Consider the following 20,070-nt stretch of genomic DNA (forward strand, 5'->3'; position numbering starts at 1 on the left):
AAGGATGCTCATGGCACAGCCTTCTGAGGATGCTTGCAGGGGAGTGGATGATCCAGTCTGAATGGAGCTGGACTGCCCAGGTTTGGGGGCCCACTATGCACCTGCTGTGACTCAGTTTTTTCACTTGTGAAACGGGAGTGGCCGTGAGGATCAGCCAGGTGTGCGAGGGTTTCTGGGAATTGTGTGTGGTGCTCAGTGAATGGTGGGTAAGTTTATCCTTTGAAGGGAGCATAGGCTTGGCCATTTCCAGCAGCCTGTGCCTGGTGCACAGCATGTAGTAGGTGCCCTTGTGTCGAACTCCTTTGCTTCACCTGTAAATTAAGGCAGAGACAAAATACGTGCTTAAAAGTCTCTGCCGGCATTCACTGAATGGATCTGGTGAAATGTAGACTTCATTTCCTGTTCCTTGGTTTTTGGCAGAAGGATTCCCTGCTTGGGGGGTGGGGTGTCTCTTGGTTCCCAGAGCTGCTTTTTAAGTGTGAGCAGCCATTCAGTCCACAGAACCCCCACCTATACTGGCGGCAGTCCTCACCTTCTCCGCCGTCTGCTTCTGTCTGATGGGTGCAGACCAGGCTTTCTTAAGCATAGCTAGGAGGTGGTTTTCACCTAGACACTGTGTGAGACAGAAATGTTCACCTCAAAGCACCTCTGTTTATCTCATCTGTAAGAGGCCCGGTAGACGTAGTACTTCCCCTCCTAGGTTGACGTAAGGACTCATGGCAGCCCACGTGCTGATGATGGTGCCTCATGGAGCCAGTGCTCAGTGAGTATGAGAGGTGGTTACTTGGGGTCCAGAGAGGGCATGCTGATGTTCTCCTGGGTTGTACAGAGAGATCTCCCCTTAATACATAGAGATTAGGGGGGCTTTATGTTCGGTCCCACTGAGGCCAGAGGCTTATGGCTGCCTCTGCTCTGGTTTATACATTTGAGTCTCCCTGTAAGAAACTATTTATTTTCTCCATGACTGTAGAGTGGTTGGAGGGGCACTCAGCACCCAGGGAGAGCTTGGCTTCTTGATCCCTGATGACAGACGAGACTCCAGGGACAAGGAAGACACTAAGGTGAGATCCCAGGGGAAGGGGTCTCACTGGAAGGGGAGACTTGGCAAATATGTTTAACAGTATTGTGTGTGTGTGTGTGTGTGTGTGTGTGTGTGTGTGTGTGTGTGTGTGCTGCTGGGCATTGAACCCAGAGGCATTCTACTCTGAGCTACAACCCTAGCACTATTTTGGTTTTTATTTGGAAACAGGATCTCGCCAAGTTGCTGTGAGCTTCCCTAAGTTGCTGAGGCTTGCTTCAAACCTGTGATCCCCCTGTCTCAGCCTCCCAAGTCCTGGGATTCCAGGCATGTACCACCATGCCCTGCTCACTGCCTTATTCTTAATGATGAGCAAATGGAGTTGGCCTTTACCCAGCACTTGATAATTTGCCAGGCCCCGTGCTAATGCCTGCATCGTCGTGCAAGCTCTCAGAGTGACCCTGAGAGACAGGTGCTGGCACTGTCCCCGCTTTGCCACAGAGGGACTGAGGCCAGGGCCACATTAAAACTTGGGGATGGTGGTGAGAACGCAGGCCGTGTCTAGACTACGACCCTAGACTGCTTTCCCAGAAGCAGAAATGTCTGCAGTTTTTCCTTGCAGCAGGAGCTCCTTCTGCCTCTCCCACTAGTGGGTTGGAAGATCTTCATTTACATCTTTGTTGAGCTCCTGCCGGGTGCCAGGCAAGTAAGATAAGGTCAGGTCATCATCCCAAGGGAGTTCGCCCAACTCTTGATTCTAGAATGTGCATCTGATCCTCACCGTATCTAGATCTGCAATCCACACTAATCTGTCCTTGCTGGTCCATTTAAGGAGACTGATTCCCTACTGTTTTTTTTTTTAATTATTTTTATTTTGTTATCTCTGTCTCTGTCTCTCTCACCTAATCTCTCATCTCTTAGAATTTGCTTGGTGTGGTGGCACATGCCTGTAAGCCTAGTACTAGGGAGGTTGAGACAGGAGGAGCACAGGTTTGAAGCTAGCTTTCGGCAACTTATCTAGACCTTTTTTTTTTTTTTTTAATTTTTTGATACTTGGAAAGGAACCCAGGGGCATTCTACCTCCGAGCTACATCCCCAGCCCTATTTTTTACTCTTTATTTTGAAACAGGGTCTCATTGAGTAGCAAAGGGCCTCAAGAAGTATTAGCTGAGGCTGTTTGCAAACCGCAGTTCTCCTGTCTCAGCCTCCCAAATCCTGGGATTACAAGTGTGTGCCACTACGCCCAGCTTTAGACCCCATTTCAAAATAAAATCCAAAAGGGCTGGGGATATAGCTTGGGGATAGATCTATAGCCCCCCCACCCTGCCCCATGAAGTCCCTAGGACACCCCCCCCCCCACAAAAAAAACCCAAAACTAAACAGCAACAAGGAAAATCAGAGTTTCATCACTTTGCATCAAACATCTATTATGTAACCTTGGCATCCTCGGTATCAATTAACATAGATGCCAGCAAACTTAGAGAAGCTCCCAGTGGTCCTGGAGGCAACATAATTACCTTGTGCGCCTCTCGGCAGATGTGAAAGCTTACTCTTTCTTCTGCTAGCCCAGGCTGTGGGTGGGTGGGAAGAAGCTAATAGTTTATCTGGAACTCTCAGAGCCCAGCGCTTGACAAGTTCACATGGGAAGTGCTGCGCCCAGGCTGCATCTTAGTTAATGGAGGTCTGTTTCCCAGGCAGAATCAAGTGCCGGTGCCCAGGGAGGGAACTAATGAGCCAGTAAATGGGTGTGCAAGTCGCTGGTAGCAGGAATCCTGGAGAGGAGTTAAATGCAAATCTCACTTCCTGAGTGGCAGCCGCCTTCTCGGATGTGTAGGGTGTTCCAGAGGAGAAGGAGGATCCTTCCCTTAACAATCCAGAGAGCAGAAAATACTTATATTGCGTGACACAGTTGTGCCAGGCTCTGCACAGACTCCCTTGGTTCATTTTGTGGTGCTGGGATGGAACCCAGGACCTTGTCATGCTAGGTAAGCACTCTTCCACTGAGCTACACTAGCCCTTGACTACCAGCATTCTCGCTGTTGAGTCTTTGTGATTCTTAGGGTCATTTTGCAAACAAGGAAGCAGAGGCCTAGACGGGGGATTCACAGAGTGGTGATGCAGTGCTGGGCTGTCTGACTTCGGGATTCCCTGGTTGTCACCTTGACTCCACGGCCTCTCAGAATGGTAGCAACCTGATGAACGCAGACATGAGAGACTGTTTAATAGGATCCAGAGTCTCATTTTCCAGAAACGGCGCGGTTTTTCTAAAGCAAGACAGAGTGAGATTGAGGAGGTTTTGGTTCCTGATAGCAGGAGGAGTAGGGACTCGGGCAGGATTCCTTGCTTTTTTTGTCGGGTGGTGCTATTTGCCAACCACAGAGAAAACAAAATAGAAACAAAACTCCTCCCCCTCCCCTTTGCTCCAAGCAGAAAAAAAGCACTTGCTTCTTGAAACAGCTCATGAAGGAAAAAAATGATAGCAAATATCTAGCATTTCTCTGGTGGCCGCACAGTCTGAATTCCTTTCAGCCCCACAATGAGCTCTAATTTTATGAAATGTTTGGATTAGCCACCAATTTTCTGGTGGACTTTAGGAGGCTTGTATTTATACTTATGCTTGAAGCAAAGAAATCTCATAAAAGTCTGTGCAGTGTCTCAGGCCCAGTGGGACATTCTATCCAAGGACAAAATGACCATCAGCAAGTGACGGAGGAGAAAGAGAGCTCTCCGGCAGCTGGGGCCAGATCTGGAGCTGTGGTCCCTGGGGCTTGGCCGAGCTGCATGCCACTTCCAATTGATCATGGACTATAAAAATTCCAGCCCAAGAACAATGCCTCGTACCTGACCTTGTTCTTTCAATTCCCAGAGCCAGAGAATGTTTAGGGCATCTGGTAATTGGGTGAGAGTCACTTGATAACACATGGTGCGCTGTGTACTCCAGCTCATGGCACATACTGTCTTGGGTTCTAATTGCCAGTTCTCATATCTCTCTGCTTAGACCTGCATGTCTTAACAGGACCATGCACGGTTATTAAAATTAAGTATAATTACATAAAATGAGAAATTCACTTCTTTGGTTGCACCAGCCACATTTTAAGTGCCCAGTATCCCTGTGAGGCTAGTGGCTGCTGTTGGACCTCGCAGAACAGATAATTTCTGTCATCACAGATAGTTCTGTTGGGCACAGCTAGTGCTGCCGTTGCTGTTGAGTTTAATGAGGGCGGGGATGGCGCTAGGTATTTCCAGTGTCTAGAATGGTATGTGTTATGTTGCGTGTATACCTAATGATTTTTAGAATGAACAAATGGATGGAGTTTTCCGTCTGATTCAGAATTGCTTTTTGTGTGCCCGACACAGTCTTGGCCTTCAAAATAATGAAATGAATACTTCTCAAGTTGCCATCCATTGGATTCATCTGAAACTGATGTGTTGAGTATGTACTGTGTGTCGTGGTTTTGCAAGGCTCCAGGGATACAGGGATGAGCAGCCAGAGATGGTTCCTCTAGCTCTGAGGAGCTTATCCAATTTGATGGTTCTCAACTTTGGAGGGAACAAGTGAATTAAAATGTACCATCTTTGGTACCCAACGGGGAGAGTCTGATGCAGCAGGGCTGGGGTGGAACTTAGGATGCCTGGTATCTCCTGCATTTTATGCAAGCAGCTCATGTGAGTGATGGGGAGGTCCAGTGCTCTGGACAGTGGGAACTGCTTGCAGCATTTATCCAGGGACACACTATACCACTTTCTTCAGTCCACATTTATTCTTATCATAAACAGAAGACCTGAAGACCCCTTCGTACATTGGACTGGAATCTTGAGTCTCTTTCCTTGTTACTCTATGATGGGATAATAATAATGGCAGTGAATACATAGCAATCATTGTGTGCCAAGTCATCGTCTAAGCATGTTAAATCACTGACCTAAATTTGTCCTCATGAGGACGAGGACGTATGAGGGCGGGGGCTGCGCTAGTTATTTCCAGTGTCTAGAATGGTATGTGTTATGTTGCGTGTATTACCTAATGGTCCACCACACCATTGCCATCTCCATCTGTCAGGTGAATAAGCCAAAGGCACAGGAAGCAAAATCAGTTGTCTGTGTTTACATGAGTTGTAAGTGGGACTTAAACCCTGAAGTGCGGTGGTGCTGCTGCTGCTCACAGCCACTGCACTTTGATTAGCTGCCTCCCGAAAGCCAAGAGTCCCTTTTCTGCCTGTTGCTTGGAGTCAGATTCAGGTGTATTTATGAAGTAGGGGATTAGGGGATTAACACATGTGGACATTATGAGCTCTGTTGATCTAGAGATGCCCACCCATCTTTGTTCTAAAGGAGTGTGATTCCCTCATGTGCCAGTGGACTTTCTCTTGGGCCACTGATAGGCCAGCCCTGTGGGCTACACTGGGCATAAGACTTAAGCCTGGCTGGTGGATGAGATGGAGGCATAGGCAAAGATCTCCAAAGAAAGTGGATTTTCTTTTAGACAGGAAAAGCCAAGCAAATCTTAAAAGACTAAAGCTTTTCTCATTTTGCTCCTTATGGTTCAATATTTACATAGTTTTGCTGTTTCCTCCAGTAGAGATTCTGTGTGTATGTATGTGTGTGTGTGTGTGTGTGTGTGTGTGTGTGTGTAGGGGCCCAATACCTATTTCCTCAGCACTTTTGAGTTCAAGAGGGCTGTGTTCCTTCTCCTTTTTTCACCACATAAGCTGGCAACTTCTTAGATTTGGGAGCTGCCAAGAACTCCTGACCCATGTGGGTGAAACTTGAATAGAGTGAAGGAGAGTGGGGTTAAGGTTGACAGACTAGTTATCACCCGTCTTCTGCAGGAAGCATCTCATGAGGCAGCTTACATGTAGTATCTTGTGAGGCCATTTCCACTTTACAGTTGAAGACATGGATGGTCAGCAAGAGTATCAGGCAAGCAAGGTAGTCCTGGAGTTAATCTCGGGCCTCTCTGGCCCAGCGTGGTCTCCTCTGGCTACATCACTGGGCTCCAATCCTATTTGAGCAACAGAATAACCTGGGGGCCTTTTGCAAACACACTGGTATCTGGGCTCTGCCAGAGGATGACTAACAGGCTGCCTGGGGAAGGGGCCAGGACATAAGTATTTTAAAACAGACCACCAGATCATTGTAAGGGACTGTTGGAGTTGAGAGCCACGGGCTGCGACATGCTGATCACGGCCCCATCTGGGCCTGGCCAGGCTGGGCCTTGCTCCCCGGAAGGTGAGATTTCCCATCCTGTCCCCAGCATGCTTGCTCTGTAGAGGACTGCTTGTCCAAGGCCATCCCACCGGGCCTGGGCTGGGACCTTTCACTCCCTTGCTTCATAAGCTGCCGGTAAATCGGCAGGCAGCTTGTTTTCTTTGTGGGCCCCAGTTGTAGTGACCTTTGTCTGTCTGTTTATTTCAGGGAAATCATTCCGTCCTGCAAAATCAATTCTCCGGGGCACCAGAAGTCCATTTGGAGGGACTTCTTTTAGTGGGGTGACCTGAAATGGCCTCTCAAAAGAGGCGGCAGCTGTTTCCTTTCTCCTGGCCTCCTCACTTTGCCCTCTGACACCGGCCTCCCAGCCTCAGAGTTTGAAGGCTTCATGGCAGTGTTCTTACACACATCTCTGCAGAAGGTCTGTTTGTGAGCGGCAGTAATGAAAATGGTAACAGCTAGCGCTTGGGAGCATATACAGTACTCATGTTGGGTACCATATTGGACATTTTCTATATGTTATCTCATTGCACTTTGCTTTCTCTTGGAAGTGATGAGAGTAGACATAAGTCTAAAATTGACTTTTATGGTTACAAAAGGGAAATTACAGTGTGCCTCAATTTCTGGCCTTGTGGAAGGATGAGGTGTTCTATGACTGTAGAGGCCGCCATATTGGAGGCAGCTGACTTGGCTGGGAGGGGGTTGGGTGGTTGAGGAACAGGAATGGCCAGGGCTACCCATTTAGCATGTGACTGAGCTGGGTCTCCTCACAGTCAAGTGCATTTCCTATTTTGTTACCTGTTACTTGTGTTTTAGATTGTGGGTTAAGGGATATGTGGTTTTGAAATCAAGATGCTATTTCTCTGTTTGGGCAATTGAAACTAGAAAAAAAAACTTTCTATTTTCATCTCAATTATCTAGGTTGCTCAAGTGACATTTTTTTTAGCTTTTTTTCTGAAGGAGTTAAAAGGAGAATTTTGCTCTCTCTTTATCATGCCAGACCCAGTCTCTGTTGGAACATCAGTCTTGGATTAATACTATGATGGACTAAAAGACACACTTGAAAGCAACTTGCATTATTATCTGTACATAGCTTACGTTTTATGACCTGCTTAAGGATGCATGGAGCATAAATCATGGGGAGGACTGTCTTATTTACTTCTTCGTCTTTTCTGCAGATGGGATATTCACATTAGAGACGGGCTGGCTTCAGATGTCTGCTCCAGGATGTTTTAGCTGAACTGTATGAGTCCATTAAACAAATGTAAGAGTTTTTGGGAAAGAAGAACTATGTCTCAAACCAAATGTTTTACATGGAGAACATCTGGGGAATATTGGTATTTGTGTGTATGGTACATCAGAAAGCAGCTTGGCGGGGTTCCGCTGGGATGTTTCTGGCCCGTGGCTGCTGGATTTGACAGTTTTGTTGCAAGAGAATGGTTCTTATGAAGTACTGCCATCAAGTCAAGCTCGATCCAGGAAGGAGTGTCCTTATTTAGCCGCACATACTCCAGTTGTTCTGATTAGTTTCCCGACCAGCTCTGCCACAACATTGGAACAATCCCATATCTGAGCTAGTTTTCCTGCAGGGCTTAAACTCCAGAGAAAGGAAGAATCATGGCGCTCGGGCTTAGAGGGTTTCTTTCTTGCTAGGCCAACCCATAGATTGACAAATATAGAACCATGTGTGAGCTGGTGAAAGCAGCATTGGCTGCAGACTATAAGTACCTGGGTTGAAACTTGGGCGTTGGTTTTATGACCTGTGGGAAGCTGGGGAGTTTCTTTTTTGGGACTCTCCCGTAGACTAAATAGCATCTCACAGGATGGTGGGGAGTAAAAGTAGAACAGCATCCTATGTACATAGAAGGGGGTCACTTGTACATGAGTTTGTGGTCTTATCCATAAGTGCAGAAGCAAGGTCATAGTGGAATCTGGGCAGATTCACTTCATTACTGGGCCAGGCTGTTAGTAGTGGGTGGAGGTGTGAGAGAGGATTCATTTTATAAAAATCAACACTTAATCATATTCCTTATGCTTGATTCAATTCATCTCAGTAAATACTGATCGGAAGTGCCCGACTCTTTCCTAGTTATTGAGGACACAAAGGGGACCAAGGCAGTTGATGGCTTCTGTCTTGTACTTGTGTGTTTCCTCTGGGACACGGGCCATGAGGGACAGGTTAAGTTGGGTACTGAGTGTTATTTTTATTAGGTTGTGCATTGAGTATAATTTAAGTAACACGGAGAGTGACTGGTAAGTGTGAATGTTATTTGACAGACAACATGGCTAGAGCTCACGTACCTTTGTGCCAAGTAGGTTAAAGTGATCCTCACTGACCCCTCTCCCCAAAAGCCAAAAACCTACGGTAATCGAACATGGCACTACCCTGGTGTGAGAGGAAGTTGTGAAAATTACATCTGAATGGGTCCTAAAGATGGCCTTTCAACTAGTGAAATAGTCACAGGCCCATTTTATGGCAGAGATGACTGAGTCTATGACACATAGCAGGAGAAAGTGGGGATGCTGCCTTGGTCCTTGTTGGGATGGGAAGATTGGTAACGCTAAGCAAAGTGGTTTGAGGTGATTCTCAATTAAGAGATGCAAGTGGGGAAAGGAGAGGATTCTGAGGAAGCCCACCCCCGCACAGACACATCCATTGGCCCAAGTTCTCACAAAGCACACTTGCTGGGGGTGGCCTCTGAGTTCTACAAGGAACATCTCCTTGGCCACCTGTCATGGCACATGCCTACCCACCAGCATGAGGAGGACAGAGTGTCTTGACGGTTGGTCTTTTTAAGCTGCATCCAGTGGGGGTAGGGCTAGTCTCCTCATTAAAGACAGAATGTTCTTCCCAGTAGGAGGGCAAAGGAGTACTTGGCAGGGAGGAGTCCCTGTGCCCACTACCCTCTTCAGCTGGACTGGAAACAGCTTGAAGGGCAGGTCTAGGTCTCATTATACAGAGCTGGACAAAAATCTCTCTGATGCTCCTGTCTGATTTTACCTTTGCCCAGCTGCCCTGGCGGGCCCTGCAAAGAGGAGTGAGGAACACTGGCCTATATGCTGGAGAAAAAGACTTCGGGGAGGGGAGCAAGGCAGTGTGGCCTTGGTGGGCCTTTGTGTCCACAGACTATTCAGCTCATTTTTATCAAATACCTCCTGCATGACAGGAGCTGTGCTGATCACATTGTCAGTGTGGCACAGGGTTTGGGAGTCTGGCCCTTGGGTTTAGGGAGACAGAGCTCTCCTGTTTTTTAGCTGTGTGCGGTAGGGCATGTTACTTAATCTCCCTCAGACTTGGTTTATATTTATTGAGAAAGCAGGAATAATATTGTTTTTGCAAGAATTTAACGAGAGGTTGAGAGGTTTAAGAGAATGGTACCCAGAGCCTGGCGCATAGAGAGGGCTTGATAACAGGTAATTATGACTCCTGTTAGCTACTCCAGTTATTTTGACTCATACCATGATCTTGCCAGAGTGGGCACTGTTATCTCATTTGGAGGAGAGGAAGTTCAGGTTCAGTGATTTGGGGGACAAGGAGAGAGTCAATGTGTGAGAGATTAGCAGGTGGCCGGAGTTAACATTGTTGGATGGACTAAGATGCTCTACTATGACTTTATATTGTTTTACCAATCCTTTTTAATATTTGGGATATGGTTCAGCAACAACTCTTTTGTATATACTATACTTTAAGGTACTAGCTCATCCTAGAGATGCTGTAGGGAGTAAAATAGAGGTCTTGATGCAAATAAAGTTTACGAATAATGGAGAGCAAGGTGATGCAAGGGGACCCAGATGTGCTTCCTGGGGCTTGTCACAGGGGATGGGTCAGGTCCCAGGGCATGGATGTGGTCAGCTGAAGAACTTAGTTGGGGATGATGGAGCGTGGGAGGATCCTGGCCGAGAAAGCAGCAAGGAAAAATGTCAAGAGGCGTGAACACATTTCCCCACCCAGGGGTTTGTGATGCCCACAATCCCCAGCCCCAGACTCCTTCAGGGTGGGAGCTGAGAACTAAATCAGGCTCACTCACCTGATGGGGCAGCAGTAAATGCCCACCTGGGACTGAGCACACTCTTTGGGAATTAGGCTGTGATTGCCTGGGGCTGCCCAGACTGTAGCCGAGGTGCTCCTGCAGCAAGCCTCCCAGGTAGGTTTGCTGAGCCCTATTAATGAGCTGACAGGCATCCTGACAGATTTTTCAATGGGGCCCTGGAGCAGGGGACCAGCCCTTTATCTCTGAATAATGACAGTGAGAACCCTTCCCTCTGAGGCAGGGAGGCGCTGCTGCTTGTGGGGAGATGATGAATGGCCCCAGAGGACGGGGGACAGACACATTGCCTGCCGCTGCCCTTGCTCCTCCCACGCCCTGTCTACCCTAATTGCCTTCCATCAGTATTTCCAAATAGAAGGAATTCTGTCAGGATAAAAATAACTTCTGACAAATCCCCTTCGTTTGCTTACACCATTGTTCACGGTGGAAATAGAAAATAAAATGTAAAGCCATGTCCCTGTTTTTCCTGTTGTATTTCATCACCTTAAGAAATGAAAAACTTTGTTTTCTTCCTTCTGCCTACCTGGCCAGGCCGAGCTCCCGACCGACCTCGTTTCCTCTCCGTTTGGAAACCTATTTTGGTTTCTCAGGTCTTTTGTGCCCCTCATTCATTGTTCCCAAGGTCAGCAATTCAGTCACAGCCTGAAGTTAATATTTAAAAGAAGTATTTGCAATACACTACAGAATGATGGGATAAAAACCCTCTTAAGTATGTTCATTCATATGTGATATCAAGTCAGGCTTCAGGAATTGGAGCAAGGTTTGGATAGAATTGGACTGGAAAGAGCGTTGCGGCAGAGCCCTGTGCGGGCGGCCTCTGGCTGGGGATGGAGGTGGAATTCTGTGTCCTGCTGCGAAACAAGTCATAATTTGCCGGCACGCTTTGGAGTCTCTGTCACGCTCCGGCTCGGTTTATTAATAATGCAGCAGTTCTGGGGACTTTATTGCCGCCAAGCCTGCCTCACATATAAATGTTAATAAGCCTTTTTGTGGCAGATTCATCCTAACTGAGGCTTGGTATTTGGTCAAGGCTCCTTGCATGGATTTTTGGTCCCTCCTGGAGTGGGGCTCTGGACTATCTTGCAGTTCCAGAATTGCTGTTAACTTTGTGAACTTGGTCCTGTATTATAACCTCCTTGGGACTTGGTTTTCTCATGTGTCCAATGAGGAGGCAGGCATAGAACTTTCTAAGAACCTTGCAGCCGTAATGCCTGTTAATGCTGCTGCTGCGCTGATTGTAACTTCTGCCCTTGACCTGTTGGTCTTCTCCATTCAGGATCTGGTATGATCCCCACATCAGACTCCTGGGATCAGAACTGTTGAGGTCCTCATTTGCAGATGGGGAAACTGAGCCCTCAGCTTGATTACCTCTCCATAGAGAGGACCCCTGGACCAAGTAGCTGGGAGTGCTGACAAAACTGGGTGCTGATGCTGGGATTCTGAGCAGTTCTGGTCAGGGCTCTGCTGAGTTTGGAGCTCCATAAATACATGTTGCATGGCCTGGGATTAGCCACGTGCACCGAAAACAGCAGCACCAGAGTGATGGCAGGTTACCGGTGGAGGCCATCCAACTTAGAAGTAACCTCGGTGTCCAGCTCATCCCTTTCCTCCCTCTTCAGGACAATTGTGACCTGGAAGAAAAGCAGTTACATTTCAGAATTCTGATCTGGTGTTGCATTTGGCTTTCGGAAATGTGCAAGGCTAAAAATAAACAGCAACTTGGCAACTCCAGTCCTAGCTCAGCAGCCTTGCATTTTGAGTTGATGAATCGGATTCTGCCCGTGTTAGCATCTCTGGTGTTTTCAGCCCCAGGTACGGCTGTGCTGATTCTGAAGTCTCCCCTCCTCGGGGCGTCTTCTGTGCCTTTTGTTGTCTGCAGGAAGCCTTGGCTAGGATGAAGGAAATATTTGCTGGGAGCAGATTTTCTATTTGCCAAGGGCAAATTAATCCAGGTCACTGAGCCTTCTCAAGGAAGTTGGTTTTTTTTTTTTTTTTTGGTACTGGGGATGGAACTCAGGGGCATTCTACCTTTGAGCAACACCTCCAGCCCTATTTTTTTTTTTTTTTTTATTCTTTATTTTGAAACAGGGTCTCAGTGAATTGCAAAGAGCCTAAGTAGCTGAGGCTGGCCACAAACTGTGATCCTCCAGTCTCAGCCTCCCGAATGCTGGGATTACAAGCGTGCGCCACCCCGCCCGGCCTAGTGGTTTGTTTTTAATTGCCCCTATATAGGTGGCAATGTCTCCGCAGTCTGCTCATCCGTCAAGTCATTTAGTGTGTAATGTGACTGCATTTTATTTAAATTGCAGGACAGTAGGAAATTGCAGGACAGTCGGACCCAGCAAGGTACACGGACTTTGCAAAGCAGGATCACATGGATACGGGCTCTTTCCCAGCCCCACCACCTCCACAGAGTGCGTTTTAACACCATTTTCCTCTTCTCTCCCCAGCCAGGGGTCTGATGCAGGCGATTCTTTGCCCACCCTTTGGCTCACTGGCTCAGGGAATCTGTTTGCCCTTCTCAGCTGGCTCGCTGCTGGCTCTGCCAGGTGCTAACTTTCCACTGGCTTCTCTGCCCACCTCCTCTGGTTCTTGCCCAGACAGCCGTGGCCCCTAGCCTGAGTTTACATACCCCAGTGCCATACAGGGAGCGTAAATCTGTCCCGGATTCTTTGCCATCAATCTGTTTTCCTTGTGACATCACCCCTGCAACAAGGATATTTGTAGGGCTCTGCTTGAGGGGGTGGGGAGGGTGGGCAGGGATGAGCACTGGGGAGGGAGCCATGGCCATCCCTGTAGATAAAATGGTCCCGGCTTGGGCTCCTAAGCCAGACTCGCCCACTCAAATACAAATTGACTTTGCTGTTTAAATCTGGAAATAGAACACATTCTTCATGGCAGGAGAAAAATTCGCATCATGAGAAGAATCATCATTTCCTTTACGGGAGTTTTGGGAGGTAGAGGATTGAGAACTGAGTTATAGAGGATGCTATTTTTCAGAACCTTACTAGTGGTGGCCGGTGGCAGGGTGATACTGCGAAGGAGAAGCTGCTTCCCGGCATCGGGCGCCTCTCCGAGGAGCCTGTTCAAGCAACTCTTGGCTCGCAACTCACTCTGGTCTGAAAAAACATCCATGTAATGACATGAATCAACAGGCCAGAGAGGAAGAGAGGAGCCCGGCCCCAGGCGAATCTGGCTTGGGCTCCGCGGGCCTGCTGCATCCGGGCAGCTGGCTGGCGTGCTGTCCTGCGTTGGCCAGGCTCCTGCACAAAGAGCCAAGGGTCATTGACTTAATTAGGGTCTTCGGTTGCAACAGGGCCTTCTGGGTGGCATTGCTGTGGCGATGAGCAGACGCTTTCTCAGTAAAAGCCATTTGGGGATCCAGGAGCCTTGGGCCAGTGTGGTTCCCGTGGAGTAGTGCCTGGCCCCAAGCTCAGCTCGGCTCCCAGATGAGAGCAGGAGCTCTGGACACTGGCCTCAGCTGTACTGGCTGTGCCTGCTCCCCCTGCAAGCGGCCTCTGGGCCCCTTGGTAAGGAAGGCTCCCTGCTGCCTCTGCACCACCTGTGGAATGTGACGCGGTGAAGTCAGACCTTGTGAATGGCAGGGAGGCTGCGTTTTCCCTCCGCTTACCCCCCAGTCCTGCTTTCTGGAAGGGGACCATGTCACTGGGCTCTAATGGAGGGGCTTTGGAGACCTTAGGATCCTTGCAGAAGTTCCATCACCTGCCACATTTGCTGTGCATCCACTGTGTCCACAGCCTCGAGAGTCAGCAGCCTCTGGGCTCAGCTGCCCAGCCCCACCTTCTAGCTTGGTGTCTTGCAAGCTGTTTGGCTCAGGGCTGTCTTTATTTTCCCCTGTGCCTCAGTCTGCTCATCTGTAAAATGAGGTCGCACTTAGGAGTAAGTGGAATAAGGTCCACTGGCTTGTAGAACACATACTAAATGCCAGTTATGGTTCTTATTCAGGATACTGTTGTGGATTTAAAAACGTTGTTCTGTTAGGACCAAAGAAAGCAGGGAGCTTTCTGGCTCCTCACCGTGTGGTTCCTGGACCAGCATCACTGGCACACATGGTTGCTCCCCAGAAGTGCAGAATCCTGGGCCCACCGCAGACCCACAGACTCACGGTCTGCATTTTAACAGGTGACTCCCGTTTAAGAGGTGCTGTTTCAGAATCCGGCCACATCAGTGAGTCCAGGAGAGAGGGCTGGGAGGGCAGTGTTTCTCTTGGTTATTAGCACCACAGGTGTGTACAACCTGCCTGGATTCTTGCCATTGCTCAGAGCAGGGCCTGCTCTACACAGGGCCTTTCACAGTCTCTTGGGGGATGGCAGGATTTTAATTCAACCTGCATTTATCACCTTACCAATGCAGGGACAGTCATAGAGGGAGTAAGTATGCCCTCAGATTTTTAGGAAAGGAGTCTATCGGGATTAGGTCTGCCTGGAGCCCCCAGCCAGGAATCTCCCAAGCGTTCCCTTTAGCATTCTGCTCCTCTGTCTCCCTCCCATCTCTAAGCTCCCAGCATTCACAGCAGGCGCTGAGGAGGAGGAAACCCTGCAGGCTGCAGAGCAGGTGGCTTTGGTGATTATTCAAAAGAAGAAAAACTGCCAACCCCAGAGAGGAGGCTGGGCCTCTTATGGTTAACAGGAGATGGGAATTGGCTGGCCCAGAGTGCCTCTGAAACGGGCAGGCAGCACAGGGCAAAATTCAGCAAGCCAAACTTGCGCGTAAGGTTTCAACATTAAACTATAGGGTGGCCTTATTTAAAAGCAGACCATTTTATAAGGCACACAGAGCTGTCTAGACTTGGGAGCATTTATGGAGGTGGCTGTGCTGTGTAAGGTTTAAACACCTGACTCCCCGTCCCAGCCTTGTAATCTGACTGTGGGAATGAGGTGGAGTTTTCGTGGAGGGGGGGCAGGGTGGGTCCTTTTCAGACATTTGGTAATCTCTTCCCACTGAGGCTTTGCTTTACCTCCATTTCTCTTTGTGGATGGGAGGTAAGGAAAATTGGAGAGAGGCTTCCTCCTAACGCCAGGCCTGTCTGCACATTTCTTTGGTAGCTCTTGGCTGCGAGGGGAATTCTGTAATTATTGCTGTTAGCTTGCTTATTGCCCACATTTCTTCCCATCTCTCACCCCCAGGGCTGGGCCAGAGTCTGCTGGCTTCCTTTATGTGGGGCATGTCCGGCACCCAGTAGGCACTCAGAACAAGGGAATGACCATTCCACACTGGTCGTTGAGGGGCACTGCACTGAGGGGCATTCTATCTGAGCTGCACTCCCAGCACCTTTTTATGATTTTTTGAAACAGAGCCTTGCTAGGTTGTTGAGAGTCTCGCTAAGTTGCTGAGGCTGTCCTCAAACCTGCAATCCTTTTGTCTCAGCCTCCCAACTATTGGGATTACAGCATGTACCCCTGCCCCTGGATCTGATCCTGAGCAGAGACATTTTATTTCCATTTAGGTGGATGGGCAACAGAAAGGAGGAGATGGGGGAGATGATCCTGTTTTTTTTTTTTTTTTTGGTTCAAGTTGTTCACCTTCCCATCTGGTCTTGGATTCAGGAGCCATGATGACGAGGGTAGCCCAGATATTCCGAGCATACTGCTGTTCAGAAGAGGGTACCATTTAAAGACCGGGGATGGAAACTTTTCCTTTATGTACATGGGGAACAAATGTGGTCCCCATGCCCAAGACCTCTACTTGCTGCCCCTTGAAAAACTAGGAGGAATTCAGATGTGCTGTGAGGAGGAAAGGGAGAAAGGAAGGGGCACTGTTAAAAGTGGCTGGCATTTATTGAAGTTACCCTGGGCATGTTCTTAAGCACCTGGAGTGCATTTCTCACAGGAATCTGTGAGGCAGGTACTCTTATTTCTCTACTTGATGAATGAGGAAACAGATTCATAAAGAGGCTACATAACCTGGCCAGAGTCACACTGCTAGGGACTGGTTTTAGCCAGGACTCCAAGCCATGCCCATGCTCCTAAATAGTACCCTTCCTGTCTGTGTGCTGGCTCGGTGAATCCTCCAGCTTTCTAAAGCAGGCAGTCACATAGGAGCTCCCTTTGTAGATTGCCTTCTTCCTCAGCAATTCTTTAAAAATGTCCAAATCATTGTTAGAGCTCTGGGTCCTACAAAAACAAGCCTGTCAGGCAGCTAATGAGTAAAGAAGAGAGATCATTTTAGTTGGTGTGTAATGCCCAGAAGAAGATACAATGGGAAGGGCGTGGAGAGAGGGAGGTGGCAGAGTCATCTAGAGGGCACAGGGCACCCAAAGGGGGTGGCATGGGGCTGAAGCTTGAATGATGAGAAGTTGCAGAGATCCATGGTGTGGAAAGCACTTAGCACACAGTATACACACTAGGCGCCTAATGGATGCTGGCTGTTATGATTATTACTGTTGTTTTCTTGGTTTGCCATTAACTGTCTGCCTGACCTTGGGTGGATCATCTACTGCTCTTGGGAGTGTCTTCCCTTCAGTCTTGGCAGATGCAAGGGTCTAAATGGTTTTAGCATTTGCGCCTCCTGATTTCCCACCATCCTTTCTAGTCAGGAGAGCAGGATGTGCCCCCTCTGACATTTTCAGTGGAAGATTCACTGGAGGAAGAGGGAGGCTTTTGCAGAGAAACAGGCACCGCGGCTGCCAACATTTACGGATCTCTTTTAGCTTTCGCAGTGCTGAGTGGGGTGTGGGTAGGATGGGGGCACTTTCCTCTGTTGACCCGGCTGGAAGCATTTCCCTGTTGCTGGACTGTGGCAGGTGGGGTGGGGGTTCAATAGTGGGCTAATTTTCTCACTTACTAGAATGTCACCACCCTCTGCTGACCCTGGATGGTGAAAAGAATTTATTCCTATTGTAATTTGACAATAGGGCCTCCTGGAGGCCAAGTTCAGCTTGCTGCATAATCAAAGGGGTGGTTTCTACCCTTGGCCCATCATCTTTAGTTTATGGAGGAATGTAGGAGTCGGTCCAACAGCCACCCACATCCTCCACGGGCTGTGTGTGTTCACTGTCTGCTTCCTCCAAGAACAGGCCCCCAGGATGCGGGCCTCACTCAGACAAAATAAAGCCTTCCACTCATAGCTTCGCCTTTGACGTCAGCAGAGGAAGCTCTTTTCTTGCTGCATAGAACCGGGCTGTGGTGAGGCTGCGGGTAGCTCTGAGCCTGGCACCAGGGTGAAGAGGACCCTTTAAGCCGGAAGGCTCATTCATGTCTATGCAGCCTGCCTTAGCCAGCCACTGGGTCCAGCCCTGGTCTAAGGGAAGGTATTGCCTCCCCTGTGTCCCCATAGGGCATCCTGTGTTTCATAAGCACTTTCTCCATTCCTCCATCGCTGAAGCAGACAGGATAGGAGAGAAATCCTAAATCATCTTACTCATGTGCCTGTCTTGGTGGTATTATTTAACTATGGATGGTCCCTTTTTTTTTGGCCCCAATTTCACTACCATTTGTTTGGCTCCCTCACCTAATAACATCAACCCCTTTCCTCCCTCCTTCTCTCCTCTCTCCTTCCCTTTCTCTCCACCTGTCTAGCTAAATGTCATTTCAGGTCTACCATATGCCAAGCATGAGTAAGGACCAGAGTTAAAGAAAGTGGTGAATAAGATCCCTGCTAGTCTAGAGTCAAGATGAGACGAGGATCCTGGTGGAGTTATAAGCGGGAAAGGGACCTATTGCACCGAAGAAGTCTGGGAGCCCTGGCTGGACTTTACCTTTTTTGGGGGAAGTCAACAAATAAGAGCAATAACAACAGCTGGCCAATTCTAGAGGAGTCACAGATGGAAAGACTGGAGTTTAGAGAGGCTTCTATTTCTAGTGCTTGGTGGGGAGCCGCTGGGTGCCAGAAGTCCCAGATGCTCTCGAATGTGAATCCCATCTCCTGGCCCAGTGTGGCTGCTCCTGTGGTAGTCTAGGTGGAGAGTGGGCAGCTCACTTTCTTTCCCCCTCTAGTTAACTCCCTGCTTTTGGAATGCAGAGGGATGGATTAGCCTTTTACCTGGGGAAGGGTGGTACAGGTGAGAGTTGAGGTCTCCAGAATACCTGTTTGAGAGGGAAATAAGTAGGTTTTGGGAGAGGACAGCACTTTGGTTTGGGGGGACTTTCTTGTGTAAGATGCAATTCTGTGTAGTTCTTGCCCCCCTTGGAACCATGATGGGTTAAAATTACCAACCAGCTTGTATACAAGTAAAGATGAATCCGCTGGAGGATGCATTTTTTCTTATTAGTTTCCTATTGTCCTTGAGCGTCTTTTTATCTACTTGTTTCTTTTGAGTAATTGCCCTGCGCGTTGGCCCTCGCGATGCTCTCTAGCTGGATTTGCAGACTACATTGGCACAGAGCTTTTGGAATGGGCTGGGGCTGGGCAGGGAGACGAGCTGTCACTCCCTTTGTTTTAATCTTGGTTTGTCTCCGGAGAGCCTGTTTGTCACAACACACGCTATGGAAGATGGCTGGGGCTGAGCAACTGCATGAACACGGCACAGGCTGGAGTCTTACACCAAGGCTGGAACAGAACTGGCCTCTGGATTGTCGGCGTATTGCAGCAGCTGCATGGTGGAGCTAGTAGTGGTCTGACTTTCATCTAACTGTGTTTAATCATCAATACCCTGTAAACCGGTCTCACCGTTTTTCTCTTTTCAAAGCATCATGTTGCCTAGACTAAATGAGTGTGACCACGTTAAGCAGCCTCTGCTTTATGAAAAACCTCTAGGCCTTTAAAACCTGATGTTTTCTGTTGCTGGGAGAAGGGTGTTTTTGCTCTAAATGAAAGACACGACAGGGGGTATTTCGAAGCTTTGTTTTGGTGATTGTCAGTTCTGCCAACAAGTAACATCTGTATTTATTTTCCAAACTCCCCCAATGGCTGATTTGCATCAGTTTAGTTCTCTGAGTAACATTTCATTTCCTGACTTTATAGGTTGCTATAAAATCCATTCGTAAGGACAAAATTAAGGATGAACAAGACATGGTTCACATCAGACGAGAGATTGAGATCATGTCATCCCTCAACCACCCTCATATCATCAGTATTTATGAAGGTCAGTGGCTCCTTTTGTTTCCATTCTTGTTTCAGTTACCATTTCTCATCCCACGGGGGCCTGCCAAGAAGGTCAGGTAGTTACACGCTGGCCAGGAGTCAAGTATTTTTCCTCATGATGCAAAAATGGTCGAGTGTTATCTCTTATTTGCCTACCTTGAATGCAACCAGACACACATACGGCAGCTCATTTTGGTCATAAAACATATCTAGCAGGCACCTATTTCCATCTTCCCTGTTCCTTGGCTGTTGCTAAGCAACCCACCTTATTGAAAGTGGTATGCAAGAGAGCTGTGGTTTCTGCAAAATGGCAGTGTGCTGAGTGACCACTAACAGTGGATATTGTTGTCAATGCCATTTCCTAAAGCTGGTTGCTTTTCTGGTGGCATGAAGAGTTATTCCAGGCTAGGCTCTTTGAGTCAGCAGTACACCCAGAGCGGGTCCAGGAAGCACCAGGAAAGAGGGTTGGAAACACAGATGCTTTGCAAACGGAGGCCAAATTGTAGTTGATGTTTATAAAAGAGCAGGGTGGAGAAAAGCTTATAAAAATGCTTATGCTTCAATTCAGCTCTTTGGTCCTTCATGGGAAGAAATGGAAAGTATAAATCTCCCACAGCTTCCAATTTTTTTTTAATATCCTGTAGCAAAATTACACAAGCAGTGTTGTTTATGCTAGAAATGATTGAAATACAAATGTTAAAATTAAAAAAAAAATTCTGCTCTAATTCCCAGTTTGATAAATAACTCTATCTGTAA

General features: G+C 48.1%; 1 protein-coding gene across 1 annotated transcript in view; it reads left to right on the plus strand.

The window, feature by feature from the left end:
* NUAK1 (NUAK family kinase 1) overlaps positions 1 to 20,070 on the plus strand; it is a gene marked incomplete at both ends in the record, with an annotated part of 63,515 nt that overhangs the window by 10,074 nt on the left and 33,371 nt on the right. Inside the window, one exon of the mRNA XM_080705306.1 lies at positions 19,195 to 19,315. Within this exon, the coding sequence (XP_080561432.1) occupies positions 19,195 to 19,315 (121 nt within the window). The remainder of the gene's footprint in view (positions 1 to 19,194; positions 19,316 to 20,070) is intronic.

Source organism: Muscardinus avellanarius, assembly GCF_963383645.1.
Source record: "Muscardinus avellanarius genome assembly, chromosome: 11".
NCBI classification, from domain to species: domain Eukaryota; kingdom Metazoa; phylum Chordata; class Mammalia; order Rodentia; family Gliridae; genus Muscardinus; species Muscardinus avellanarius.